This window comes from Marmota flaviventris, chromosome 1 (assembly GCF_047511675.1).
Source record: "Marmota flaviventris isolate mMarFla1 chromosome 1, mMarFla1.hap1, whole genome shotgun sequence".
In the NCBI taxonomy this organism is placed as follows: domain Eukaryota; kingdom Metazoa; phylum Chordata; class Mammalia; order Rodentia; family Sciuridae; genus Marmota; species Marmota flaviventris.
In genome coordinates this window covers 150,605,592-150,633,093 of record NC_092498.1, presented here as the reverse complement: position 1 = coordinate 150,633,093, position 27,502 = coordinate 150,605,592, and the positions used below count along the sequence as shown (strand labels likewise).

Below are 27,502 nucleotides of genomic sequence, written 5' to 3'. Positions count from 1 at the left end.
TACTGCTGAGCCATAACCCCAGCCCCTGTGTATTTTTAAATAAACCCTGCTTTATATGTTTGCCTCCTCGTGCTTCTCTAGTGTTATGCTTCTACATGTGAGGAAACAGAACTCTAATAACCAGCCGTATCAGCAGCTTAAACAGGACTAGGACACTCAGGAATGTGATTGAGGGAAGTGCTTTAGCACAGGAACACACAATCAAATTTCAAGACGTGCAATTCAAATGAGGCAAGTGACCACAAAATGCTGAATACAAGCCTGAAGCTTTGCCACTTCCTGGCACCAGGATTGCTAGTGTTGTTCTAAGAGAATGGAGTCTGGAGACTGACTTTCTGGATCTATCATCACGCAATGCCTCGGTTTTCCCATCTTGGACACGGGGATGATAGGAAAATTCTGAAACACACTACAACAGGATGCATTTTGAAGACATTATGCTAAGTCAAATAAACCGGTCACAGAAGAACTGAAACTGGGACCTCCTCGTGCCTCCCTCGCCGGCTCCAGCGCATCTATCTGGTCTGAGTTCCTGGAGCACCAACCTCTAGGACACGCCTCCCTCAACCACGCCCCCACCCTCTCGCTCCACTCACCCCTGCCAGGCTCAGCTGCTAAGGCAAAGTGCCCCAGCGCTGGAGCCGCCCAACACGGACTGGTTAAACATCTATCGTCAACGTTTTTGCTGTGTCTGGGACTTGCAAGTCTGGTCATCGCCGCCGCCGCCATGGGCCTGGAGCTCTACCTGGACCTGCTGTCCCAGCCCTGCCGCGCTGTGTACATCTTTGCTAAGAAGAACGGCATCCCCTTCCAGCTGCGCACCGTGGAGCTGCTCAAGGGTGGGCCCGGGTCTGGGGTTTTGGGAACTGAGAGATAGGGAAGGGTCACTCTGGGAGGCACAAAAGCTTAGGGCCACTTCCCATGCCACCCACTTCCTGGGGACATCGCTGATCTGGCTTTGGAAATCTTGTGAGAAAGGAGAACCAGCAAGGAGATCCAAGATTTGGGACTCCCCTAAATTCTGCTGTCCCATGGAATAGACAATAGGGGCTCTGCTGAAGCCAAATGATAGGGTGAGGAGTTGAAAGGCCTGGCGCCCATGAAATAGGTGTGACCTGGGCCTTAAGATAGACGACCTCCAGAAAATAGATGGTTGAGAGAGGAGAGGGGTTAGGGAACCAAATGTAATTAGGTCCCTCCCTTGTGGTCCCCAGTCCTGAGACTGACAACAACACAAAGAGGAGGCATTGCTTTGGGAACTTCTCTTTCCAGCTCTGTCCTTTACACTGTCCCACAGTGTATTGGGGTCCCTTTGGTCCCTTCCTTCTTCTGCTCCTCCTGTTTTGCCTTACTTATCTTGTCCTCTGCCTCCCTTTCCTGCTGCCAAGGGAGACTGCCCCCATGGGGTGTTCTGGGAGAAGGACCCCCCCCCCCCTTGGTGAAACCTGCAGCCTGAGCAGGGGTGATTGTTTCTCTTACAGACCTGTAGGGGATCCTCAAGGATAGCTGACAGACTCAGGCTCAAATCTGGCAGAGGTGGGGTGCTAAGAGGAGGAGGCTGCAGAATATAGGTGGTGTTGGGTGGTCAAGCAGGGTGACTCTATTTGGCTCAGCTTTCTGGCTGAGTTCTCCCAACACCAGGTGCCCCTCTTTTGGCCTTTGTGCCTTTTCAAGCCTGGCCCTCTGCCTGAAACTTCACCTCTACCCAACCTCCTCTGGGGATTGCCTTATTCAGGGACTGCCTTTACAGAGTATAGGGCAGAGGAAAGGGCATGGTGGACAAGGGGATGTCAAGTTGGCTGTCAATTATAGAGGTGCAGAGGGAGAGGTGCCTTTTCCACCAGAAAAGGAGGGGAGGATGCCTTTAGTGGAGGAACAGTCTGAAGGAAAGAGGGTAGCCTCAAGGGTGGAGGGAAAAGATGATCCAATGTAGCTTTGAGGAGATTCCACTTGATCCAGGGTTAATGGTGAACCACTGAGGGCCATGGGGCAGAGCAGCAATAGACTTAAGTGATCTTAGAAGCTTTTCTGAGAGTGTCTGAAGGAGCAGAAACCATTAAAACAAGCTCAATGCAGAGACCAGGTTCTCAAGGGACACTGGGTCATACCTTGCAGGAGTTGTGGGTAGGGCAGGAAATTAGATTGTCCCAGCTTCACCAGAACCTGAAAGCAGGGCCAGCTCTGTAGTCCTAGAGCCTAGGTCAAGGGGAGCAAGGGAACATAGATGGGCAATAAAGGTTGATAACAAGTAAATAGATAGCAGAGAAAAGCCAATTTTTTAAAGTGTTTTGTCAGACTATGGGGTACAGGTGCTGTTGGAAGTTAGAGATCCACTCAGGTGACCTGCCCTTGCAGCTTAGGGACACTCTAAGCATGAGTTTATGAAGCTGGCAATGGTGAAAAGAGGAGGCCTAAACATCATGCCCTGCACATTGAGCTCTGTTGTGGGGGTGGAGAGGGGTTGGACAGGGGTAGTGCCCGTGAGGACTTGTCAAAGGATGTCAAGGTATATTTTGTTCCAGCTGCTGGAACAACCACCCCCCTCCTTCCACTGAAGCCCCCCACCAGTTTGTCCCATTCAGGAAAGCAGACCAGTGGGGAGAAGAACCATGAAATTGGGCCTGAGCATCATAGGGAGTGGGCCCAGTCTACATGGAAGGCTCAGCCTTCTCTTCCCACCCCTGTCATAATGGGCTCTCCACAGGCCAGCACCTCAGTGATGCCTTTGTCCAGGTGAACCCACTGAAGAAGGTACCAGCCTTGAAGGATGGGGACTTCATCTTGACTGAGAGGTAATTGGGAACCTGGGGCTTCTGCCAGGCCTTAGCAGAACATCCTGTCCTAACCCATAGATAGTTATAGACAAGGAAACTAAAGAACTTAGAGATGAAGAGTTCCTTTGCCCCCATATCCCACAGAGAGTTGGGATTGGAAGCCAGACCCCTCCCTACCTGTCTTCTTTTCCAGTTGGAAAACCAGGTACCTACTTTACTTCTGTTCCTGTCTCTTATTTGTTGACAGGAGTATCCCTGGGACAGAGATTTGGGGCAGGAGTGGATGACATTTCACCCACCATGGGGGCATCCCTCTGGCAATCTTAGATCAGGATGGCCTGGTGGTATCTGGATTACCCAGTGTCTCCATCTCTGGAGCCACTGTAGCTTCCCTATAGGTCTCCCTTCTGGGAGACCCTCTATACATGTGGATGTTTTATATCACAGCAAATCCCAAGAAGTTGAAATCTCCCTCTTTAGGAAATGCCAAGCCTTTTCCCAGTTCTGCCCTTTTGTCACATGAGTCACTTTTTCCAAAGCAAGGAGAACCTAGAATTTTGAGATTTCAGAATCTCTGAAATTTTGAGATGCATGCACCCAAGTGAATTCCTCTGGCTTTCTCCCAGCACCATTCTTTCCTTTCTGCTGCCCCCTAGTATCCTGAGTCCTTGTGTCAGCTCAGAGTTGAACACCCTTGTGTACCAGCCAGGAGCAGAGAGCAACTTCTCCATTTCTCTTCTTTCACCCTGGAGAGGTCCATACTAATAGGGACCCACTCAGAGGTGCCTTGAACAATTATCTGGGAGCAGAAGAAGCACCAAAGAATCTTGCTCAGAAAAACTGAGGCAGTAAGCTTGGGTGTGGATGCAGGAATCTTAATAGGGAACATGAGCCAGTGGCAGATACAGAGATTTTCTTACTTTTGGGTTGTGATACCCAATCATTGGGTTACACCAAGTTCCTGAAAACTTTCCTATAGCCCCAGTGAATACATTTTCAATGTCCTTTAAGGATCATCCCCATCCCCATGCCATGACAGCCCTCATAAACCAGGGTTGGAGAAAAAAACTAGAGGCCATGCCTGTTCTGTTGTTCTAGGATTCTGAGCACCCAATGTTTCCTGAGTAAGGTTTTGTTTTTTATTTTGGTATCAGGGATTGAACCCAGGGGCACTTAACCATTGAGCCACATCTCCAACCCTTTTTATTTTTTGAGACAGGTCTTGCTAAGTTGCTTAGGCCCTTGCTTAGTTACTGAGCTAGCTTTGAACTTATGATCCTCCTGCCTCAGCCTCCTGATCCACTGTGATTATAGGCATGCGCCATAATGGCCATCCTGAGTAAGGTTTTAAGGGGCTGAGCCACGGTGGTTGGTTTAGATAGAAGCTGATTCTTAACAGAAAGAATGACATAGAGAATAGAGGGATGATGATGTTCTTTTTGAACGATCAGGTAATCTGAGGCTGGTCTGAATGACAATGAATGAGAGTATACACAAACCAGAAAGGACTGAGTTTCCTCAAGGCTCATTTAGATGCCACCCCCTCTAGGAAACTCTCTCTGATCCTCTGATCAAAAACTGTCTCTGAACCCTTAAAGGGATACTCTGTTGTGAGATTTTCCCTGGTGGTAGGAAAAAGTTGGGTATTAGCCCGAGAAAGACTCCCAGCTTTGCCAATAAGAGCTGTATGCCCTGAGGCAAGTCTTCACCTTTCTAAGCCTGCCTTCCTTCTCTGGAAAATAAGGCTTAACAGATTGTCAGGAAGATCAAAGAAGGTACTGGGTATTAAGTCCCTAACATAGTGCACTTCCCCCACCCATTTATATACCCCCCCATGCCCACAGTGTGGCGATCCTGCTCTATCTGACACACAAGTACAAGGTCCCTGACCACTGGTACCCTCAGGACCTGCAGACCCGCGCCCGTGTGGATGAGTATCTGGCATGGCAGCACACAACTCTGCGGAGAAATTGCCTACGGGCCCTGTGGCATAAGGTGAGGCTGGAAGGTTGGGGGATGGGGGGATAGTTAGGACCTTATCCCAAAGGGATTTGGGCAACATCCAATTCACTTCAGTTAGGGTATTTCCTACAGTCCTGTTTTCACTTCACTAATTATTTCTTCTGTTTTACTCAGATAGCTGTTAAGCCCATATGGTATACTTTATTTAGGATATGTAGATTCATTTCTAGAAATTTTATTTGGCTATTTTTTTTTTTTAGTTTCCATTTCTCTGCTAAATTTACCATCTGTTCACCCAGGCTTCATTAATCTTTTTTACTTTTTTAACATATTATCATTGTTACTTAAAACTCTTTACCAGGTACTGTGGTGCATGCCTGTAATACTAGGTGCTCAGGAGGCTAAGGCAGGGGGATCGTGAGTTCAAAGCCAGCCTCAGCAATTTAGTGATACCCTAAGACACTTAACAAGAACCTGTCTCAAAATAAAATATAAAAAAAGGCTGTGTATGTGACTCAGTGGTTAAGTGTCCCTGGGTTCAATCCCTGGTACAAAAAAAGAAAGGAAGAAAGAAAAAAGTCAGCTAATTTCAACACCTCAGTCCACTGATTTTTTCCCCCCTCTTGATTATGGATCACAAATTCCTGCTTCTTTATATGTTTCATAAGATACTATTGAATGCCAAATATTATATATAAAATAAAAATAGAGATTGAAGTATATAATAAACACTCCCAGGAAGGGATTGTACTTTCGTCAGGTATCCAGGGCACAAGGCTTATCTTCCAGCTAATAAGGAGGTGGGTTGGGTTGTGGCTTCAGGTAGTTTCAGTTTGTCTCTTGTTTCAAATACAGATAGTCCCCAACTTACAGTGGTTCATTTTATAATTTTTCAACTTTAGGATGGTCCATTCAGTAAAGACCATACTTTGAATTTTTATCTTTTTTTCTGGCTACTGATATGCCATATGATATGCTCCCTGATGTTAGGCAGCAGAAGCAGGCCATAGCTCTGGTGTACTTAGTAACAGTGTTACTAAGCTATAATGTTTAGTACATTAGCTATATTAAATGCTTTTTGGACTTATGATGTTTTCAAATTAATGATGGGTTTATTGGGACCTACCCCTATCATAAATGAAGAAACACTATATTTTGAAGGTGGGACTGTGACACTGGTTCACTTCAGCAGGGCTCTGGAATCTAAGCACAGAAGATAGAGTGATAGGTGATTTCCAGGGGCTTGGGGAAGAGGTGAATGAGGAGTTATGATTAATAGGTACAGAGATGAATTTTTGCAAGATAAAAAGAGCTCTGGAGGGGCTGGGATTGTGACTCAGAAGTAGAGTGCTTGTCTAGCATGCGTGAGGCACTGGGTTCAATCCTCAGTACCACATATAAGTAAAATAAGGTATTATGTCCACCTACAACTAAACAATAAATATTTTAAAAAAGAGTTCTGGAGATGGCTCCACAACAATGTAGATCTACTTAAACTATGTACACTAAACTATATACTTTGAAATACACCCTGTGAAAGTTGCTGATACCAAAATGGAGTCACTTATGTCAAACTCCAACAAAATGCAGATGAGGAAGGTCATGTAAAAAGAGCTTTCATGAATACATGCTTGTAACCGGTTGTATCACAAGACATTCTTTTTTTAAAAAAAATTGTAGTTATGGATAGAGACAGACTGCCTTTATTATATTTGTTTATTTTTTTAATGTAGTGCTAAGGATTGAACCCAGTGCCTCACATGTGCTAGGCAAACACTCTGCCATTGAGTCACAGCCCCAGCTCCAACATTCTTCTCCCCTACACACTTTCCACATTTTTGTTGATGCATTATAGTTGTACATAATGGTAGAATCTGTTGTTATATATTTGTGTGTGCACACAATATTACATTATAATTTGGCCAATATCATTCCCCAGCCCTTCCCCACTCCCTCTGATCCCTGATTCCTTCCGCTACTGATCTCCCTTTGATTTTCAAGAGATCCACTCCCCACCTTTCTTTTCCTTTTTCATATCTAGTTTTTTTTTTTTTAATGTAGTGCTGAGGATTGAACCCAGGGTCTTGCACGTGCGAGGCGAGTGTTCTACTGCTGAGCCACAACCCCAGCACTGCCCCCCCCTCCAGATTGGTTTATTTTGTTTAACATAATGAATGGTCTAGTTTCATAGATTTTCCTGCAAATGACACAATTTTATTTTTCTACTGAATAAAACTCCATTGTGTATGTATACCACATTTTCTTTATGCATTCATCCACTGATGGATATCTAGGCTGGTTCCATAGTTTGGCTATTGTGGATTGCGCTGGGTATGTATGTATCATTGTAGTATGATGACTTTAATTCTTTAGGATAAATACTAATGAGTGGTATAGCTGGGTTGTATGATGATTCCATACCTAGTCTTTTGAAGAATCTCCATACTGATTTCCACAGTGGTTGTACTAATTCGCAATGCCACCAACAGTGTAAAAGTGTTCACTTTCTCCACATCCTCAACAGAATTTATTATTATTTGTATTCTTTTTTGGTTTTGGCACCTTTGTCTAGTATCAGATACCTGTATTTATGTGGGTTTGTCTCTGTGTCTGTTTTGGTGCCAGTACCATGCTGTTTTTTGTTACTCTAGCTCTGTAGTATAATTTGAGTCCCAGTGTTGTGATGCCTTCAGGATTGCTCTCTTTTGCTCAGAATTTCAGAATTCCTTTGGCTATTCTAGGCCTCTTATTTTTCCAAATGAATTTTAGAATGGCTTTTTCTAGTTCTGTGGAGAATGTCATTGGTATTTTGGTAGGGATTACATTGAATCTGTAAAACAGATTTTGATAGCATGGCCATTTGTACAATATTAAGTCTGCCTATCCAAGAACATGGGAGGTTTTCCTATCTTCTACGGTCTTCTTCAGTTTCTTTCTTTGGTGTTCTATAGTTTTCATTGTAGAGGTCCTTCACCTCTTTGTTAGATTAATTCCAAGTCTTTTGTTTTTGTTTTTGTTTTTTTTTTTTTTTTTTTGAGGTTATTGTGAATGGAATCGTTTTTCTAATTTCATTTTTAGCAGATTCATTTTTAAAAATATTTTTTATATGGTGCTGAGGATCAAACCCAGTGCTGGGAGACATTGATTTTTATGGCAAATTATTACTTTGCTAAATTTGTTTATTGGGTCTAGAAGTCCTCTGGTAGAGAATTTTTGGTCTTCTCAATATAGGATCATGTGGAAATAAATAGAAATAATTTTAAAAAGAAATAATTTGAGCTTTTTTTAAAAAAATGTTTTTAGTTGTAGTTGGACACAATACCTTTATTTTATTTTTATGTGGTGCTGAGGATTGAGCACTCTACTACTGAGCCACAACCCTAGCCCTGAGATTTTCTTTTCCTATTTATATTCCTTTAATTTCCTTTTTTTTTTTTGCCTGATTTTTCTGGCTAGAGTTTCAAGGACTATGCTGAAAAGGAATGGTGAGAGTGGGCATCTTTGTCTTGTTACAGTTTTTAGAAATGCTTTCTTTCATTGCTTTTCAATTTTTAGGAAATGCTTTCACTTTTTCTCAGTTCACTATTATGTTGGCCTTGGGTTTGTCATATATATCCTTTACAGTGTTGAGGTAAGTTCCTTCTGTTCCTATTTCCTCTAGTGCTTTAAACATGAATGGGTGCTGTACTTTGTCAACTGCTTTTTCTGCATCCATTGAGATAATCATGTGATTCTTATTATGAACTCTATGGGTAAACTAAATTTATTGATTTTTATATGTTGAACAAATCTTGCATCCCTGGGATGAAACCCACTTGATCATGATGCACTATCTTTTAAATGTGTTTTTGTTTATGGTTTGCTAATATTTTTGCATCTATTTTTATCAAGGATGTTGCCCTAAAGTTCTCTTTCCTTGATGGGTCTTTATCTGGTGTTGGTATCAAGGTGATATTGGCTTTGTTGAATGAATTGGAAGTGTTCCCTCCGTTTCTATTTCATGGAATGATTTGGGGAAGATTGATATTAGTATATTATATTCTTTGATGGACTGGGAACACTTGGCTGAGAATCCATGTGATCCTAGATTTTACTTTGTTGGAAGATTTTTGATAGTTGCTTCCATTTCATTACTTGATATTGATCTGTTTAAGTTTTCTATATCTTCATGGTTCATTTTGGGTAGCTCATATTTTTTGTCTAGGAATTTCTCAATATCTTCCAGATTTTCTAGCTTTTTTGAGTGTAAATTTTCAAAATAGTGATTTTTTTTACCTCGAATTTTGTTCATTTCAGTCTTCTTTCTCTTTCTTTTGGTTAATTTGGCTAAGGGTGTATCAATTTTGTTTATCCTTTCAAAATACTAACTCTTCATTAATCCTTTATTTTTTATTCTTAATTTCATTAATTGTGGTTCTGATTTTAATTATTTCCTGTCTTCTACTGATTTTGGTGTTGAAATTAAGTATTTCTAGGGGAGGGGAGGGGGGATAGTAGAGGATAGGAAAGGCAGCAGAACACAACAGACACTAGTATGGCAATATGTAAATCAATGGATGTGTAACTGATGTAATTCTGCAATCTGTATATGGGGTAAAAATGGGAGTTCATAACCCACTTGAATCAAAGTGTGAAATATGATATATCAAGAAATTTGTAATGTTTTGAACAACCAACAATAAAAAATTTAAAAAAAATAAAATAAAATAAAAAAGAAATTAAGTATTTCTTAATTTATCCCCTGATTTCTTCTGCTACCTATTAATCATTCAAAAATGTATTATTTAATCTGCAGATGTTAGAGTGGTTTCTGTTTTTTATCTTGTCACTGACTTCTAATTTCATTCCATTATGATCTGATAGGATGCAAGGAATCTCTGTTTTTTTGTATTTGCTAAGATTTGCTTTGTGACCTAAAATATGATCCATTTTAGAAAATGTTCCATGTGCTGCTGAGAAGAAAGTAAATTGAGTCATTGGTGGATGAAATATTCTATAGATGTCTGTGAGGTTCCATTTGATTGATAGTATTTTTTAGTTCTGAAGAATGTTTATTTAGTTTATGTCTGGATGATCTATTTAATGGTAAGAGAGGTGTGTTAAAGTCACCCAGTATTCTCATATGGTTATATGATATCATTATATTATCATATAATCATATTTGATTATTACTATTTAGAAGCATTTGTTTTTAGTATGTAGATGCACCATTGTTTTGGTGCATACATATTCATAATCATTATGTCTTGTTTTTTTAAAAAATATATTTTTTAGTTGTAGATGGACACACAGTATCTTTGTTTATTTTTATGTGATGCTGAGGATCAAACCCAGTACCTCACACATGCAAGGCAAACACTTTACCACTGAGCTTCAGCTACAGCCCATGTCTTGTTTTTTGATGATTCCCTTAACCAATATGAAGTCACCTTCATTATCTCTTCTGATTAATTTTGGCTTGAAGTCCACTTTGTCTGATATGAGAATAACTACCCCTTTTCTTTACAAGTACCATTTGCATGGTATAGCTTTTCCCATCCTTTCACCTTCAATTTGAAGATGTCTTTGTCTCTAAGTTGTGTTTCTTGAAAACAATATATTGTTGGGTCTTGTTTTTTGTATGTATGTATGTATTTATGTATGTATATATGTACGTATTTATTTATTTATTTATTTATTGAGACTGAGGTACTTAACCACTGAGCCACAACCCTAGTCTCTACACACACACACACACACACACACACACACTCCCCCCGCCCCCCCGCGCCTTGTTTTTTGGAGACAGGATCTCACTAAGTTGCTTAGGGCCTCACTAAATTGCTGAGGCTGGCCTCAAACTTTCAATCCTCCTGAGTCAGCCTCTCTAGTCACTGAGCTTGTAGGTGTGCACCACTGTGCCTGGCTTGGTCTTTTTTTTTTTTACCCAATCTGCCAGTCTATATCTTTTAATTGAAAAGTTTTGATCAGGTACATTCAATGTTATTATAGAGAGGTGATTTTTATCTCCTGCCATTTTGATTTATTTCTAATGGGTTTTTTTATTTTCTTTTAAATATTTTTTAGTTGTAGTTGGACACAATATCTTTATTTTATTTATTTTTATGTGGTGCTGAGGATCGAACCCAGGGCCTCACACGTGCCAGGTAAGTACCCTACTGCTGAGCCACAACCCCAGCCCCTATTTTTAATGTTTAATTCAGACTTGATTCTACTTTTTTTTTTTTGTTTTGGTATTTTAGATTGAACTCAGGGGCACTCAACCACTGAGCCACATCCCTAGCTCTTTTTATATTTTTATTTAGAGACAGGGTCTCACTGAGTTGTTTAGGACCTAAATTGCTGAGGCTGGCTTTGAACTTGAGCTTTTCCTGCCTCAGCCTCCCGAGCCCCTGGGATTACAGGTGTGCACCACCATGTGCAGCTTGATTCTACTTAAAAAAAAAATTTCCACTGGTTTATTTTTCCAAATGAGCAAAAGGCTATTTACAAATAAGCAGATCTCCAATCACGTATATTAAAATGGCAAGCCTACTAAATGTTTGAAATATAAATGAAAAAAATGATTAAGGCACATTTGATCTATGAGTTAAAAACAAACATTCTGGTTTAATGATAAAGTCATTTCACTTTTGTCCCTAAAACACATGAGCACTAAAATTGTCCAAGAACACTTAATATTTAGTACAATAGGAATGTAAAAATTAACGAGGGAGAAAAGTGTCTTCAAAAGGAAATCTTTGGAGATTGGATTACTGCAAATAAAACATATCAACTACACTCCTGGTACACATAAATATTAATATTAACAGGCACTGATGAAATGGCAGAGCTCTAAACAATTGATATTAAATAAATTAAAGGTATTCAGATGCCTTGATTCTCCTTTAATTGAGTATTATTCCAGTTAATTCATCCCTATATTGGTTTTCATTTTTATTTTTCATGAAATATTGAGTTTGTTTTGTTGGTCAGCCTTTGTGGTTATGAATTCTTTTAGTTTCTGTTTATCCTGGAAGGTTTCTATTTCATATTTAATTCTAAAGGATAATTTTGCCAGGCATAGTAATCTTGGCTGGCACCCATTTTCTTTCAAAGCTTGATATATTCCAAGCCCTCCTGGCTTCTAGGGTCTGGGTTGAGAAATCAGTTGAAATTCAAACTGGTTTACTTGTACATATGATCAGTAATTTTTCTCTTGCAGCTTTTAAAATTCTGTCTTTATTCTGTATATTAGGAATTTTTATTATAATGTTTCTTAAAGTAGATCTATTATGATATGTCTTTTTGGAGTTTTATATGTCTTGAATTTCCATCTCATGACTAAGATTTGGAAAATGTTCTAATATTTTATCATTGAAAATATTGTGCATATCTTTCGTTTGTATTTCAGAGCCTCTTGTACCCTAATGATTCTTAAATTTGGTCTCTTGATGTTATCCCAGATTTTTTTTAATATTCTGGTCATGATCTTTTCTTTGTGGTCAGCTTTATTTTCAAGATTATGTGCTTTCTCTTCAAGGCCTGAAAAATCTGTCTTCAAAGTGGTCTAATCTTTCTGTTGAATTTTTAATTTGGTTTATTGAGCCTTTCATTTTTGGGATTTCTGTTTGATTATTTTTTAGGATTTCTATCTCTTCATTGGAATGATTCACTTCCTATATTTTTTATTCTTACCTCTTCTTTTAGCCACAGATTATTTTGTGAACTTCTCTCTCTTAGAAACCCTGGTTTGGGTGACTATCCAAGTATTGATACTTTAACTCAATGTGTGGCCTCTGCTGATCTCAGTACCAGCACCACTTTGAGAGAAGTCACTGAATCCTACTTACCTCAATCACTTTAGAGCCAAAGCACATATTATATAACCTATGAAAATTAAAAAAAAAAAAAAAACTTGTTGATAGTGTTCTCCACAGTTCCTCTAATCCAGGTATAAACTTGAGGAAAGTTCTGGAGCAAGTTGAAAAATTAGTTATGTCTAGTTATTAAGTATAATAAAATTTCTATAACATTATATGAAGGCTGAAAGGGGGAAGAAGAAAGATTAGGCAAGAAAGAAAAAAAGAGGGGAGGAAAGAAAAGATAGAAAATCATAATAAAAACAAAGATTAAAATAAATATTAAAAACAAAGGAGAAAGAGGTGGATGGGGGTATTTTAGGTAGCAACAGATGGTAAGAAGAGGGAGAATAGTGAGCAAGAGAAGGAAGTATAAATTTGAACTAGGAAAATAAAGAAATAGAGAATGATTCCAATTAATGTTTCAAACCATAAGGAGAAATACACTGAAATGGGTTGAAGGTACAATGTTGGCTATTAGGGTAACAATTATCAATCAAGATAAAGAGTGATATATATGCTCAAATTTGGCATTAGAGTTATTTACAGTAAACTATGTAAAGGCAAAGAAAATTCTTGTTGAACCTTGGTTTGAATTTCATTAGGATTTCAGACATTTAGAAGATGTCCATCATCCTTTGACTTTGGATCCCTCCAATGGTTCTGGGGGCACAGGAGCCACTCCCCTAGTTGCTATGGACATCCCACCAGTGTGTTCTGGTTTATCAGGGACTTGCTGCTGATTGCTCAGAGGGTACAGAGGGTATGATGCTATGTCTGTTGGTTGTTTCTATTGTGTGCAGGAGTTTGGGAGTCAGGACTCTAGGCTGTCCCTCTGATTGCTGTGGGTCACTGTGTATCCACACCCCTTTACAGGATCTTTTTCATGGTAAGGTAGAGCCTAGTGGCTCTCTGCAAGCACAGGCCCTGGGGTTGTGGATTCTCTGCAGGTGATCTGTGGTGCAGAAATATTCCCCCTGGCTAACACAGCTCACTGATGATGGATTCTTCTGTCTCAGCCACCTGTGCACTGCAGCCTCTGAAGAGGTGGCCTCCAACAAGACTGAAAAGCACCAGCTAGGTCTGTCTTGTGCTTTTGATGCAGCCAAGAGATCTAGTAAACTTGAGATGGTTGAGGCTGCTACCTGTGAAACATGGCATGCTGCTTTACAGCAAACTTCTTCTAAGTAGAAGGAGTATACGCTAAAATAATGTTAAAAAGTAGAGTATGGAAAATAGACAAACCAATAACATGGTTGTTTATTATCATATCAAGTATTATGTACAGCACATAATTGCATGTGCTATACTTTAGCATGACTGGGAATGCAGTAGATATGTTTATACCAACAGCACCACAATACATAATACTTTATATGATAATGGATGACTAAGTTACCAGTTTATGTATTTACTTTACTATACTTTTTTATCATTGTTTTAGAATATATTCCTTCTACTTATACAAAAAAAATGACTGTAAAATAGTTCATTGTGTTATACCAGCAGTAGCTCATCCATTTCTTGTTTACCATGTATCTTGATTTCTTCAACAGGCCATTTTGAGTGACTGACCTATGCCAACCAGGTTTAAGTACACTCTGTGATGTTCATACAATGATGAAATCTCCTAATGACGCATTTCTCAAACCATATCCCCACCATTAATCGATGCATGATTGTACATCTTAGGCTAGTTCCCTCCCCACAAAGTATTAAAACCATTGTTCAGGTCCCCATTTGAGTGGTTCTCAAAGAGGTTTGAGTAATTTTGTCTGATATCCCAAGGGCTCAGCCAGTCAGAGATCAGGGAAGCAAGAATATACCTGGGAAAAGAAATCCCTTGGAAATTTCCTTGCAGGCCTAGCTAGGTCATGGAAAAAAAGATGCATAGAACCAAAAAACAACTCCAAAGTTGGGGGTCTTGTATTCCTACAACCATGGCTAGGCTGTTCTCTAACCCCCCACTTTGCCTGCCCCCTCACCAGGTGATGCTCCCTAATTTCCTGGGCGAGCAAGTATCTCCCAAGACACTGGAAGACACAATGGCTGAATTGGATGTGACCCTGCAGTTGCTCGAGGACAAATTCCTCCAGAACAAGGACTTTATTGTCGGACCCCACATCTCCCTGGCTGATCTGGTAGCCATCACTGAACTCATGCATGTGAGTGCCATGGGTAGTGTGGGCCCACTAGATGGAGGTGCTGAAGCCCTATTTATGCTGTCCACACCTGGCTGCGAAATTATGCTTGTGCATGGAAATCCCTGCTGGAGTACTGGGGTCCACAGACCAGACAATGAGGTAGGTCCTCAGCTTTACCTCACTCTATTGTCTTCTTCCTACAGCCCGTGGGTGCTGGCTGCCAGGTCTTCCAAAGCCAACCCAAGCTGGCTGCATGGCGCCAGCGAATAGAGGCTGCAGTGGGGAAGGACCTCTTCCAGGAAGCTCATGAGGTCATCCTGAAGGTCAAGAACACTCCCCCTGCAGACCCCACCATAAAGCAGAAGCTGATGCCTGGAGTGCTAGCCATGATCCAGTGAGCTTGGAGGCCCGCCCACCCCCTCCCCCCCGCCCTGCACTGTGAACATGTTCAGAAAGCACCTTCATTTCCAGTGTGCTGTGGAAAGCAAGCCCAGAGAGCAAGAGTTACTTGCCCTGATCCCACTGCCAAGGCTCCATCACAGTCATGATAAGGACACAAACCCAGACCTTTAATCACTGCATTTTATTTTTTAAGTTTAGAGAATAAACCTAGGTTCAGACTTATTTTGTTTCTAGCTCTGTATAATTTATTCCCTTCCTCTGTCCTTGATCCTGGTCTTGGTCTCTATCTGAAAGACAACCCCCTTTCCCAGTGAGGGTTGGCTTCCTCCTGATGGTTGCTAAGAATGAAGTCACAAATGCCCTGTAGCCTTCTAGTTCCTGGGGAATGATTTGTCATACAGCATAGGGGTCTGTAGGCATCTCATGTGTTATTTACAGGCATGTTTACTGATCCATCAGTTGGACTGGCCAGTCTCCCAGGACATGGCCCTTTGGCATGTAGTATTGTTAATCACCAGTCCTACATCTGTCCTGAGGAATTGGTCAGGAGGAGAAAATTCATGAGTACAGGCTTTCAGGGGCTTAAATGCAATGCTTAGGCACTTAGCTACAAACTGTAAACAGGAACAAAAGTCTCACATTGCATTTTAGAATAATATTCTGGTTGCCAGTGGGATTTGGATTGGAGGACAGCCAAGGAGGAAGCAGGGAGATTGGATGTTGCAATAATTAGGGCCAAAGGTGATTTGTGAAGAATTGGCAAGCAATGAGAGGCAGAGAAGAGTGGAGAACTGGCTCCTTTCAGTTTGGAGAGGGCTGCAGCACTAATATCTTAAGAAGACTTTCCTGGTCCCTGATGGGGGGATTGAGATAAGGGAGAAATAAATGTTTCTTAAATGGGGACTATTTGGAACCAGGAAGACAAAGATCTTCTTAAGCTTCCCAATAACTTATCCTCTTGCCAAGAGACATTCTCCTAATCTTGGATTTGGGATCGGGGTCTTCACATCTTGGAAGGCTCCCAAGGGAAATGGTAGTGCCATAATCATAGGCCTTAGGAGCTCCAGAACTGCAGTTGGAACTGGGCATGGTAGTGCACACCTGTAACTTCAGCTATCTAGGAGGCTGAGGCCATTTGGTCTCAAGTTTAAATCAGTCTGGGCAGCACAGAGCCTGTCTCAAAATTTTAAAATAAGAAAAAAGGGCTGGGGATGTAGCTCAGCGGAGGGAACCATGGTTTAGCATGGGTGAGGACTCAGATTCAATTCCCAGTACCAAAATCAAAACCAAGACAAAACAAAAACATGCAATTGGAGGAACTTGGCCTTGCAAAAGGGGTGGGGAAGTTCTGTACAATCCCAGGCACACCCGCTGACCTCTGGTTAGGCCTCACAGGGCTCTAGCTTCTTGGGGAGAGATTAGCGGGAGTGTAATGAAGACCACCCTAGGGACTGGAGAGGAATAAACTCATTCCTTCACAAAGTGTAGGGCTGGCCTCAGTAGAGAGCAAACACCCCCCCCCCCCCAATTCTCCCCAGTCTCCATCCTGAGAGCTAGGCCCAGGCACGGGTGGGAGCGCTGCTGCACATCCCTTCTTTCTCTTTTTGGACCCCAAGCCACTCCTCTTCCGGAGGGTGGAGGGAGGAGGCTTGGGCTGACAGCAGACATCACAATCTTTCCATCCTAAATTCACTGAGGGTCTATGTTGGAAGTGTCCAAGGTAAGTCTATGATCACCTCTCTCTCTGCTCCATCTGACAAAGATGGATTTTGAGTCCAGGGATGGTATCTGACCTGGCAGCGAGACCCGAGGTGGTCAGTACCTAGACCCGCCTGTCTGAGCCCTCTCCAACTGGGAAGAAATCGTTCAGCCCAGATTCTCTGAGCGGGGGTGGAGGGGCAAGACAGTGGGGACTCCACTGATTGGCCCTAAGTTTCTTGAGCCATCCAATGAGCGGGGAGGGCGTGGTCGGGCCAGGTTCCCAGTTGGTTGAGCTCTGTGGAGTAGGTGTTCAGCCATTCCTGCCCAAAGTTCCGGTTACGGCTCCTGTCCTTGGCATCCTCGCCAGACCCGTATATCTGCACGCCACTTCCCCAGCCGACCCACTGCCGACCTCGCCATGGGCCTGGAACTCTATCTGGACCTGATGTCCCAGCCCTGCCGCGCTGTCTACATCTTCGCCAAGAAGAACGGCATCCCCTTCCAGCTGCGCACCGTGGAACTGCTCAAAGGTGGGCTGGGTAGGCAGGCTGGGGAGTATGGGCTGGGTGTGCAGGCGGTCCTCTCCCTGTAGGCATCGCTTCGTGGTCAGGTGTACAAACTAGAGGGAAGCCCAGCCTCTCCAGTGTGGAAGCCTTTGCATCAGTTGTCAATTGTGTATTTTTAAGAACCCTAATCTTTGCCTAGTGAATACAAGACATTCTTCAAAACATAGAATAAAAGGGAGAAGGCAGTCCTTGAATAGAAGAGGCAAGTGGAGAAAGAGCCAGACTATCCTCACCTCTAGGATTGGAGAAAAAGATCGAAATACCTCTTCGTTTCCAAGATGAAGTTGTCCCCATCTGTTACGTTTCTGCATCCTCCGGCAGGAGATGGCCCCCACTTGGAGGTCTTCTCTTTGCTCCTATCTACCCCATCTAGTTCTCTTCTACTTTCATGTCTTCCTTGCCATTCTTCGGCTTTTTTTTTTTTTTCCTTGCTAATGACTTGCTCCTGTCCCTGGTGGTTTCCACCCACTGGCAGGGCTCTGAGGCCTGTGGCAGGACAGTAGGGAAGGCCAGCACTCCTACCTTAGAAGCAGTGTTGCTGGTCTGACTGACCGGGGAAAACAGCTGCAGCAGAATCTAGTAAAGGAGGCAAGAGGTAACCAGCCCAGGTGAAGGCCCCTGCTCAGCTGAGCCCTCCCATTGGCCCAGCGTGAGCCAACTGCTATGGGACATAGTGTGGGTACAGGTAGTTTCTGGAGGTAGAGTGGGCAGGGAAATGTGTCCATTCAGTGTAAGGAAAAAGACGCCCATAGGTAAGTCTATGATCAGCTGAAGGCTGGCTTGGTGGAGGCCCCCTGACTCCATACATACTAACTGGGCACTTAATGTACCCTCCAGCATTAGCCTGGGCTTGGATATAGGGTCTGTGGAAGTGATTCAGACTTGGAAGCCCATTTTTTAAAATATTTTTTATTGTAGATGGACACAATACCTTTATTTAGCTTATATATTTTTATATGGTTCTGAGGATCGAACCCAGGCATACATATGAGGCAAGCATTCTACCACTGAGCTACAACCCCAGCTTGGGAACCCATCTTGAGAAGGGAGTTTTGAGGGTTTGGCACGGGAAAGAAAGAAGTGCTGAGCTGTTAAAGGCTAAGTGGCTGAATGGGGTCCGTGTTCCTGGATGGACAGATGGGAATAAGAGTGGCTGAAGCTCTGGGATTGTGAACAGGTCACCCAGCCTGGTTTGAAGGGCTTGATCCCCCTCCTTTTCCCCAGGGTAGGAAGAGAAATCAGAAGGGAAAAAGTAGAGCTCAGAGAGGGGACTAGAGTGCCTGACATGGATGGAGCTGGCTGAGGTGTCAGGTGGATTATGCTTCTAGAATATCACCCTCTCCTGGGGCCCAAGTTGAAATTCTGCTTGGCCCAGGCTCCATTTGTGTGGGCACAGGGAAGGTGGAGTGATTTATGATCCAGAGACAAGCACAGTGTTCACCTCTTCCTCTATGCTCCCAAAAGCTGGTACCTGAATTTAGAGGTGGGGGCAGCCAGAGACTTCAGAAGACTTGGAGTTATCCACATTTACCTCACTGGTCTCTCCTGCAGGTCAGCACTACACTGATTCCTTTGGTCAGGTGAACCCCCTGAGGAAGGTGCCAGCCCTAAAGGACGGGGACTTCACATTAGCTGAAAGGTAATGGATCCCTGGCCTGTGGCCAAGCCTGTGGGGCCACTCAGCCAAGCCTGTCTATGTTCACTGTTAATGGCTGGGACCACAGCTTGTGTGTCCCAAATTCCCGTGGAGCTGCAGGGTATAGTGTGGGCAGAAGCAGACAGAGGTGCCCAGGGCTAGGAGGGGCTGTTGAACTTATGGAACACCTGTTTGCCCCTGTATGATACAGATAAGAAAACAGATGGGAGAGGGCAGGGATTTCCACAAGATTGTAGGTCAAGACTGCTTTCAGGCCTCTTCCCTGCTAATCCATGCCTCAGAAAGAAGGAGAATGCTAAATGTGGAACAGTGTCAGCACTGGGTATCTCAAAGCAATCACTGCTTCCATATATCCTCAGGGTGAGTGATGTTTCCCTGGGAGATTAAGGAAACACCCAATGAGCTCAGTGGCTATTTACCAAGCATCCATCAGCATCAGGCACCATCCAGGCCCTGGCCTTGTACAGAGGACATGTCTAAGCCCTGTGGTGCTCACATTCTAGAGGAAACTGACAATCATGACATAAACAAGTGGGGGTTCTGTGGAGGAAATAGGTGAAGGTGCAGTTTTGAGTGGGTGGTCAAGGGAAGAACTGCTGAGGGGGTGGCATTTGAGCAGGAACTTGTTGCCTCAGATGCAAGGTATATAGAGAGAGTGTTCTGGTTGGAGGGAAGAGCAAGGGAGAAAGTCATTAGGTGGGACCTTGCTTGGGGTGCAGGCTAAACAGCAGGGATTCGATATGGCTGTGTTGAGAAGGGCAGAGCAGGAAAGGGGAGGGCAGGGGAGGGAAAACCTGGGCTTTTCCCGTAGGTGAATGGGACCATTGGAGGGTTTGAGCAGGGGTGTGCCACGACCTGCTCTGTTAATTTAGAAACTGGTGAGGGACTTTGGTTGAGAGATTAAGAAAAACACACAACATTTAGACAGAAAAGCGGGATCAGGTGGAAAACTGAACTCTGAACTCTGACTGAGAACAGTGACCTAGAGCTGGCTTCACTTTTTTTTTTTTTCGGTACTGGGGATTGAACTCAGGGGCATTTGACCACTGAGCCACATCCCCAGCCCTATTTCATATTTTATTTAGAGACAAGGTCTCACTGAGTTGCTTAGTATCTCGCTTTTGCTGAGGCTAGATTTGAACTTGCTTCCTCCTGCCTAAGCCTCCTGAGCCACTGGGCTTACAGGTGGTAACTCTGTACTTTTGCACAGAGGAATGTTAACCCTGTACAGGGGAATCCCAGTGCAAGTGCACCACAACCATGAGGTAATCTGACATCTTAATTCACATCACCACTCCCTACAGAGGAGAGCTATGTTTCCTCTTATATGTGAAATGATCTCCCTGCCTGGGGTGAGAAGTCTACCAAGGAAATACAGGAATAAGGTGCTAGGCCCCAGGTCAACATGGTGGTGGTACACCATGGGGAATGATTGACTCTAAGTTCTCTTCAGAGTCAAATAACTGCATGATCTCTAGAAAGGCTGGACATGAGTGGGAAAGATGGGAAGCCAAGGTCAGCCCAAAGGGTTGGTGACTGAATGGTGGTGGTATCCTTTACCAAGGTCACAGAGTATCTTCTTGTTGAAGCCAGATTCATGCTCACAGCCACTTGGCTGCAGAGCCTGGGGCTCAGGCACAGTCCAACACCCAGGGAGGCACAATGAGCTCTGGGGGTCAGGTTGCACACACCAGACCCAGTAGGGAAACTGATGAGAGGAGGTGAGGAAGAGTTTCCTGGATGAAGGGGCTAAAAACTTTGAGCAGGTAGGGAAAGGGTGAGACCGGGTGGCAAGTAATGTCCTCATGTCACTTAGGAGAATTCTCCCAGTCTCAGGAGAATCGGGAAGGGCAGTACCCTTGGTGGCTCTGTCCATCCTTTGGATATGGTGGGGAATAGTATTCAAGTTGCTCTAATCCCTCAAGACTCACTGGGTACCCTTTCCTCCTGGAAGTCTTCTCTGAGTCCCTGGCTCCTTCCGAAATCCATGGCATTTTATTTCTCATTTGGCATCCTTTGTTCAGATGATGAGATGGCCCAGTGTAGAGCTGTGTGACCCTGGGCAGTCACTTGACCTCTCTAAGCCTCTCGTTCCTGCTCTGCATAATGTGGATAGTGAAAATGCCCCACCAAATGGCTGAAGAGTGACCAAGGCATGTCCTCTACCCCTGCCATATTCCCATAGTGTGGCCATCCTCTTGTATCTGAGTCGCAAGTACAAGGCCCCTGATCACTGGTACCCCCAAGACCTGCAGGCCAGAGCCCGGGTGGATGAGTACCTGTCCTGGCAACACACCACCCTGCGGAGTTGCTGCACCAGGGCCATGTGGCAGAAGGTGAGTCATGGGAGACAAGGACACCTCTCAGAATGTTTAGGTGATGGTGCTATTTAGAATCTCCACTCACAATTGAAGAGAGATCAGCAGAGTAAACGAAAAGGATCAGGGAGCAAGAAGAGGGGGGAAAGGGGAAATAATGGGGAAAGATATCGGACAAATTATTATATCTTGTGTATGAATGAACATGTAACAATGAATTCCACAATTATGTATATTTATAATGCATCAATAAAAATGTGAAAATAAATAAAAACTTTCATTCACATACAAGACCTTAGAACACCAAATTTTGGAATACCAGAGACTGCCAGTCACAGTGTTGATGAACATGGACTAACTACGTCCCAGGGTGTTCATACGTATTACTTGAGAATTCTGGAGTTAGAGATGGGGGGGATTTGGTCAGATGACTGTTGCACTGGGGAGGGCTCTGTGTTGAGGAGCCATGTAAAGCTTTATGGAGGAACATCTTGGGGAGGAAAAAAAATAAACTGTGGGACTGGTATTGAATGGGATAAGGGCAGGACAAAGGATGGGCATTAAGTGAAGCCTGACCTTCTCTCTGCCTGCGGGCCCACCCAGATGTTGTTCCCTATGTTCCTGGGCCAGCCAGTGCCTCCTGAGACACTGGCAGCCACTTTGGCTGAGCTGGATAGATGCCTGCAGCTGCTTGAGGACAAGTTCCTGCGAAACCAGGCCTTCCTTACTGGGTCCCATATCTCTGTGGCTGACTTGGTGGCCATCACAGAGCTGATGCATGTGAGTTCCATGGGGTAGGGTGAATAGTGAGAATTCCTGTGGGGAGCTAATGTCTCCACTTATATTTCCTACCCTGGAGGAATCACTTCACCCTCTAAGCATCAATCTCCTCATTTGTAAAATGAATCTTCATAAGCCCTCACTGCAGGGATGTTGGGGGACTTCCCAGTGTGCCCTGGGAGGGGGACCCCCAATTTCTCACACACAGTGAAGGAGGGAAAATTCAATCTGAGAGCCCTAAAGCAGTCATGCTGCCTTGTGCTTGGTTATACACAGCCCCCTACCCACTTTCTCCTCCCCATAGCCTGTCAGTGCTGGCTGCCAAGTCTTTGAATGCCGACCCAAGTTGGCTGCATGGCGCCAGCGTGTGGAGTCTGCAGTAGGAGAGGACCTCTTCCAGGAAGCCCATGCAGTTATCCTGAAGGCCAAGGACATTCCTCCAGCAGACCCCGCCTTGAAGGAGAAACTGAGGCAGTCATTGAAGGGTTTGTTGCAGTGAGTGAGTGGCCCTGGCCAGTAAAATTACCAAGGGAAATGCTGGGTTGTCAGAATAAAGAGATGAAGCTGCTTATTTCCTTTGCTGTAAGCAGGACATGTCCACACAGTCTGTTCACAGTTCTGTCCAAGTATCAGGTTTGTATTCCTTTTGTGTCTCCATGCCACTTTTATTAGGCTTCTACCTGACCTTTGGAGAGAGCTTTAGTAAACACATAAATGGCCTTATCCCTCTTCTTTGGAAACTTTCCATGTATCCCCACTTCCTTGAAGTTAAAGTATAAGTCATTGCACGTGGCATTAAAGATCTTGCTCTCCTACCCCTATAAGCCTCCCTGCCTCCTAACTGCATTCATTTCAGACCCCTGTCCTAGTCCTACCTTGGCCTCCTATCTTTGGCTCATGCTGTTCCCTCCTCACCTTCTCTGCCAGATACTACTCCTGTTCTTTGGCATTTGGCACCATGTTGCTTCTCCAGGGAGACATCCCTCACCTCTCCATCCCCAGGGAAGAACAGCTGACTTTATGGGATCCTCAGCTCCAATGTTTCCCTCCTTCAGTCCTGGCAGAGAGCAAGCTCCATGGCCCCTGGGCTTAGCACATGTCATAGATGTCGGGTGACCCTGTGCAGAAGTCTGATCTGGAATGGCCTTGGTCTACTAAGTCTCTCTCCCTCTGTAGGAGACAGGCAGGGTACAAGGCTGTTTCATGAACCTCTTTGCAGAGAGGGCAGTCCCTCGTTAGGAAAGCCCTGTTTCTGGCCCCAATAGCCTTGTTCCCCCATATCTATTCCTGATCCCAACCACTATCTTCTCTATGCCCAACTCTAGCTCCCAAACTTACCACGGTTTAAGTCTGCATCACAGCCTGCTTGTTCTTATAACACAGACCCTCTGATAGCTGAGTCATTGTATAAATAAACTGCTAACAGAATTAGCAGGGTAATGACAATCTCTTAGCCCACATGTCTTCCTACGAAGACCACTTTGATATGCACTCTTAGAATTTCTTATGTGTGATTGAACAGATTGTCTTGTTTTAAACAACTTTTGCCACCACTCGCACAAGAGGCAACAAAGGAGGAGATGCCCTTGCCCAAGGGTCTTTCACAGTCTCAAATGCACCTGCACTTGCCACTACAGGGACTTGATTTAACATCTGAGCAGCCATCTTAAATATTAACCACCATCTAATAAGTTTCGCTTTCCTGTATTTCCTCTTACCCGAACTCCCCCTACCCCCATTATTGACCTACCACGTTATACCATAACTCTAAGCCAATCCCAGAAGGACACCATCCCTTGACTCTGGAACTGCTCTTGGTGCCATTGACCTAAGCCATGCTATTCCCCACCCACCTAGCTCTGATGCAGGCACCTGAGTCTATCCCTTAGGGCCATAACTACAATCCAAACCCCTACCCCACAAAAGCTGAACACCCAACTATCTCGGGTGCCTCTCTCCACTCTATAGAGGGATGGCCTTTATTTGTCAGCTTTGACAAATAAACCTTTGTGTGGATATCTACCTCGTCTCTGTCCTTCATTTCTCGCTCTCCTGCCTCTTGCTTGCTCACTTTCCTTTCAGTTACCGGGATTCCAAACTGAGAGAAGGGCAAATTCCCATATTGAAGGTGAATTCTTTGACTATGAAATGGTGGCAAATCGTTTAAAAATAAAAACAAAAGTTAAACCTGTGTGTGGCAATGGTTATTAGGGTCGAGTGAACCTATAAAGGCCCCTACAGACCTGTTTGTATTGGGAGTATTCAGACCTGCACATTAGTGAAGCCAGAATTAGACATGCAGTCAGCATAGATAGGTAAATCAAGTCACGTCAGATCAAGGAGGCCAATTTTGAGTGAGTCCGGGAAGTTGGACTCACAGTCCCCTGAAGGACTGAATGTTATTTCCTTCAGAGCTCTCCCTCTGCCCTTATCAAGAACTTGCCCCTGCCTCCAGCCTGTTGCCAGTGTAACCTGTCCCAGGAATTGCCCCTCCCTATAGGGAGCCACAGGTTATTAATTAATGTGTCCTTGGCTGCTTCATCCTGCCCTTCTCCCTTCAGCCCAACTGTTTCCCACTTTTTGGCCCTCCCACCAGCATTCCCGGGCCTAGTCACCCATGCAGGAAGGAGAAGGGGAAGAGGGCAGGAGAACAGAGGAAGCCTAAGACATAAAAAGGGCAGAACACCTCACCTATTAGGATACCAGCTATGGCCCCACTTTTCCCTCCCTGAAAAAGTCTATGTTACCCCTTCTTAAAATAAACCCTGCTCTATATGCTACTGTGAGGAAGCAGAACTTGTCACTGATAACCAGCAGTATCATCATAAGCATGGATTAGGAATAGTTTAGCGCAACAACTCAAAGTCAGGAAAGAGAAAATCACGACAGGCCGCCGCGCCCCGCCCCCCAGGAGTGGGCAAGCCGAGAGTGGCCAGCCTCCAGTTCAAGGTGGGATTACACCTAATTTACTGGGAGGTAGAACTACAGGAAATTTGGTGCCCAGCTAATGTGACTGAAGGGATGGGGTGGAACTCTGGAAGCCAATCGGAGAGCACTGGCTCTGCCCAGCCAATGAGGAGCTTGGTTACTGCGGCGCTCCGCCCCCTCTCCGTATTCAGCTACTGGAAACCGGAGCTGGACTGTGCGTTCTTCGCTGTAGTCCCTCTCGCTGTCCACCGATATGCCGTTCATTGAGCTGGACACCAACTTGCCTGCCAACCGCGTGCCTGCTGGGCTGGAGAAGAGGCTCTGCGCGGCCACCGCCGCTATCCTGGGCAAACCCGAAGACGTGAGCAAGGGTCGGGTTTCCCTGGGAGCTTGGGAGCTAGGGGTCGGGCCCAGTCCATTTTCTGCCTCTCCACAGGGACCTCCCCCCCATACACCAATCTTCTCCCCTGGGACTTTCATAGGCCGGCCAACCTTTGACCTTTCGTGCCCCTGACGAACCCGCAGCCCTCTTTCCCCGGTCTGCCCTTGTCGCATGTTCCCTGCCTGACCTTCGAGGGCCCATCCCGGTGTCTTGACCCCTCAGACCCTTTGCGTCCTGGCTCTCACGCGGTCCCATGCCTAACGCCAGCCCCACCGGCCCTACACTCAGGTGAAACTTTTGTATCCCTCGCAGCGTGTGAGCGTTACTGTGCGACCGGGTCTGACCATGGCACTGGGCGGAACCACAGAGCCCTGTGTCCAGCTGGTGGTCTCCTCTATTGGCGTCGTGGGGACTGCAGAGGATAACCGTGGCCACAGCGCCCAATTCTTTGAGTTCCTCACTAAGGAGCTGGCCTTGGACCAGGACCGGTGCGTAGCAGTAGTGAGGATCCCTTTGGTAGTGATGTGCAACCAGAAATAGTGATCTTGTTTCAGGATCCTGAGATTGAGGGAAAGAACTTTGGCCTAGATGTCTAGGCCCAATTCTGGGTCCCTCACAGGTGGGGGACCCAAGAGAAAACTAGAAATGAACCATCTCTACTTTCTAGCCTCCTCTTCTGTGAGCAGAGAGAGGAAGGTTAAACGACCTCTCTTCCCCCAAACCTGGAACACTGTTAAGGTTAAGATTTCCTGCTGAGTGAAAAATATTCCCGAGCCAAGCCTATGTCTGTGAGGAACTAAGGGCATGAGAAACTTAAAAGGACCTTCCAAATGAAGCCCTTGTTGACTCAGGGAGGCTGGTGAGGAACAGTTTCTCCTGGTGGGTGTTCAGATTCTTAGACTGGGGAGAGAGAATAACTCTAACAATAAATTATGCATTAATGCCTACAGTGTGCCAGGAACTCAGCACACATGATCCCATTTGATCTGTTCAAGCCCTGACCCCTCAGTGAAGACCTGCCATCCCATGAGACAGATGACTGCATTTTGCTGACTTGGCAGATGGGGAAAGTGAGGCTGTCATCTGCTGCCAACCACCCATCCCCTGCCAACCTGTCTCCATCCCTGGTGCTCTTCACCAAGAATTTTCTGTTATCTCTGTGAAAAGGGCACATTCAGTTATTCTACAGACTTTATGGTCACCCTGTGCCTGACCCTGAGTCAGACTTTGAGAAAAGAGAAGTGCCTGATGCCTTGAGCATACCCCATGCAGCCTGCATTTAGGAGGGAAGACTGTCCCTCTGAGCCCACAAACTGGTAGACTCAAATGAGCACATAGCATACCCACTGAGGCCATGGTTTGTGTCTCTCTTGGGTGGGCCATGCTGATGTGCAGCCATCATCTTGTACTTGATAGTCCCATTATCCTGTTTGGGACCAGGAGAAGATCATTAACTTGGATGAGCAGGCTGGTAAATAATTCATGGGCTGATGAGGGAGCACCTGGTAGGTGTCTTGCAAAGTGAATTTTTTTGAAGGAGCTGACATCCTTTCTCTGTTTCCCAAAGGATAATTATCCGCTTTTGCCCCTTGGAACCCTGGCAGATTGGAAAGAAAGGGACCGTCATGACATTTTTATGATTGGCACAAAGGATCCAGGGCATCTGTGAGTTGGCTGCCCCTTCCGGAGTATACTCTTGGCAGAGTCAAGGCCTAGTGGATGTCACCTTTGGGAACCCTTGTGCAGATTTGTCTATGACCTCATAGTTTTTTTCTCCCATATCCTCTTGCCAAATAAACAAGGAGCTCTTCAGCATTCAAACATGAGTTCTTTACTTCCCTACTCCACTCCCCAGCATCCTGGTCCATTATGGACAGAGTGTAGGTTTATAAAGAGGGGACCCTAGGAAACATGGATGTGGGATGTTTCCTATCTTCAGGGCTGCTGTTTGATATATTTACAGTGCTAAAATATGTGGGTGGGTCACCCAGCCTGGAGGTTCTGCTCTCTACACCCATGTGCAAAGGGTGGGAACATGGGGGAAGCT

At 44.6% G+C, this 27,502-nt stretch overlaps 3 protein-coding genes across 7 annotated transcripts; all 3 read left to right on the top strand.

The window, feature by feature from the left end:
* The first annotated feature begins 727 nt into the window (after positions 1 to 727).
* Positions 728 to 15,119, top strand: LOC114081832 (glutathione S-transferase theta-1). 4 transcript variants are annotated; one of them, XM_027923313.2, is made up of 6 exons: positions 728 to 839; positions 2,705 to 2,792; positions 4,619 to 4,723; positions 13,315 to 13,360; positions 14,566 to 14,742; positions 14,925 to 15,119. In XM_027923313.2, exons 1-6 carry the CDS (start codon positions 728 to 730, stop codon positions 15,117 to 15,119), a joined length of 723 nt encoding a protein of 240 aa, XP_027779114.1. The 4 variants fall into 4 exon arrangements, with proteins under 4 accessions (XP_027779114.1, XP_027779118.1, XP_027779117.1 ...); XM_027923317.2 differs by lacking the exon at positions 13,315 to 13,360 and having other exon boundaries at positions 4,619 to 4,769; XM_027923316.2 differs by lacking the exons at positions 4,619 to 4,723; positions 13,315 to 13,360; positions 14,566 to 14,742 and having other exon boundaries at positions 14,925 to 15,067.
* A 1,644-nt stretch (positions 15,120 to 16,763) lies between these two features.
* LOC114081830 (glutathione S-transferase theta-3) lies at positions 16,764 to 24,336 on the top strand. The gene is made up of 7 exons (XM_027923312.2): positions 16,764 to 16,843; positions 17,221 to 17,354; positions 18,942 to 19,029; positions 21,233 to 21,383; positions 21,969 to 22,145; positions 22,450 to 22,640; positions 23,073 to 24,336. The coding sequence occupies exons 2-7, from the start codon at positions 17,243 to 17,245 to the stop codon at positions 23,236 to 23,238; spliced, it is 885 nt and encodes a 294-aa protein (XP_027779113.2). The 5' UTR covers positions 16,764 to 16,843; positions 17,221 to 17,242; the 3' UTR covers positions 23,239 to 24,336.
* Positions 24,337 to 25,258: 922 nt separating this feature from the next.
* LOC114081833 (D-dopachrome decarboxylase) lies at positions 25,259 to 27,276 on the top strand. 2 transcript variants are annotated; one of them, XM_027923319.2, is made up of 3 exons: positions 25,259 to 25,434; positions 25,768 to 25,943; positions 27,023 to 27,276. In XM_027923319.2, the coding sequence occupies exons 1-3, from the start codon at positions 25,327 to 25,329 to the stop codon at positions 27,093 to 27,095; spliced, it is 357 nt and encodes a 118-aa protein (XP_027779120.1). In that variant the 5' UTR covers positions 25,259 to 25,326; the 3' UTR covers positions 27,096 to 27,276. The 2 variants fall into 2 exon arrangements, with proteins under 2 accessions (XP_027779120.1, XP_071473684.1); XM_071617583.1 differs by lacking the exon at positions 27,023 to 27,276 and adding an exon at positions 26,406 to 27,016.
* Positions 27,277 to 27,502: the final 226 nt, after the last annotated feature.

Bases quoted from the DNA above. Each gene is read 5' to 3' on its own strand.
- LOC114081833 (XM_027923319.2), top strand. From the start codon at position 25,327: ATGCCGTTCATTGAGCTGGACACCAACTTGCCTGCCAACCGCGTGCCT. The intron at 25,435-25,767 runs GTGAGCAAGGGT...TATCCCTCGCAG, and splicing joins TCCTGGGCAAACCCGAAGAC to CGTGTGAGCGTTACTGTGCG. The intron at 25,944-27,022 runs GTGCGTAGCAGT...TGTTTCCCAAAG, and splicing joins CTGGCCTTGGACCAGGACCG to GATAATTATCCGCTTTTGCC.
- LOC114081830 (XM_027923312.2), top strand. From the start codon at position 17,243: ATGGGCCTGGAACTCTATCTGGACCTGATGTCCCAGCCCTGCCGCGCT. The intron at 17,355-18,941 runs GTGGGCTGGGTA...TCTCTCCTGCAG, and splicing joins CACCGTGGAACTGCTCAAAG to GTCAGCACTACACTGATTCC. The intron at 22,641-23,072 runs GTGAGTGAGTGG...CTTCTCTGCCAG, and splicing joins TCATTGAAGGGTTTGTTGCA to ATACTACTCCTGTTCTTTGG.
- LOC114081832 (XM_027923313.2), top strand. From the start codon at position 728: ATGGGCCTGGAGCTCTACCTGGACCTGCTGTCCCAGCCCTGCCGCGCT. The intron at 4,724-13,314 runs GCACACAACTCT...TCAGGGACTTGC, and splicing joins GATGAGTATCTGGCATGGCA to TGCTGATTGCTCAGAGGGTA. The intron at 14,743-14,924 runs GTGAGTGCCATG...TTCTTCCTACAG, and splicing joins CCATCACTGAACTCATGCAT to CCCGTGGGTGCTGGCTGCCA.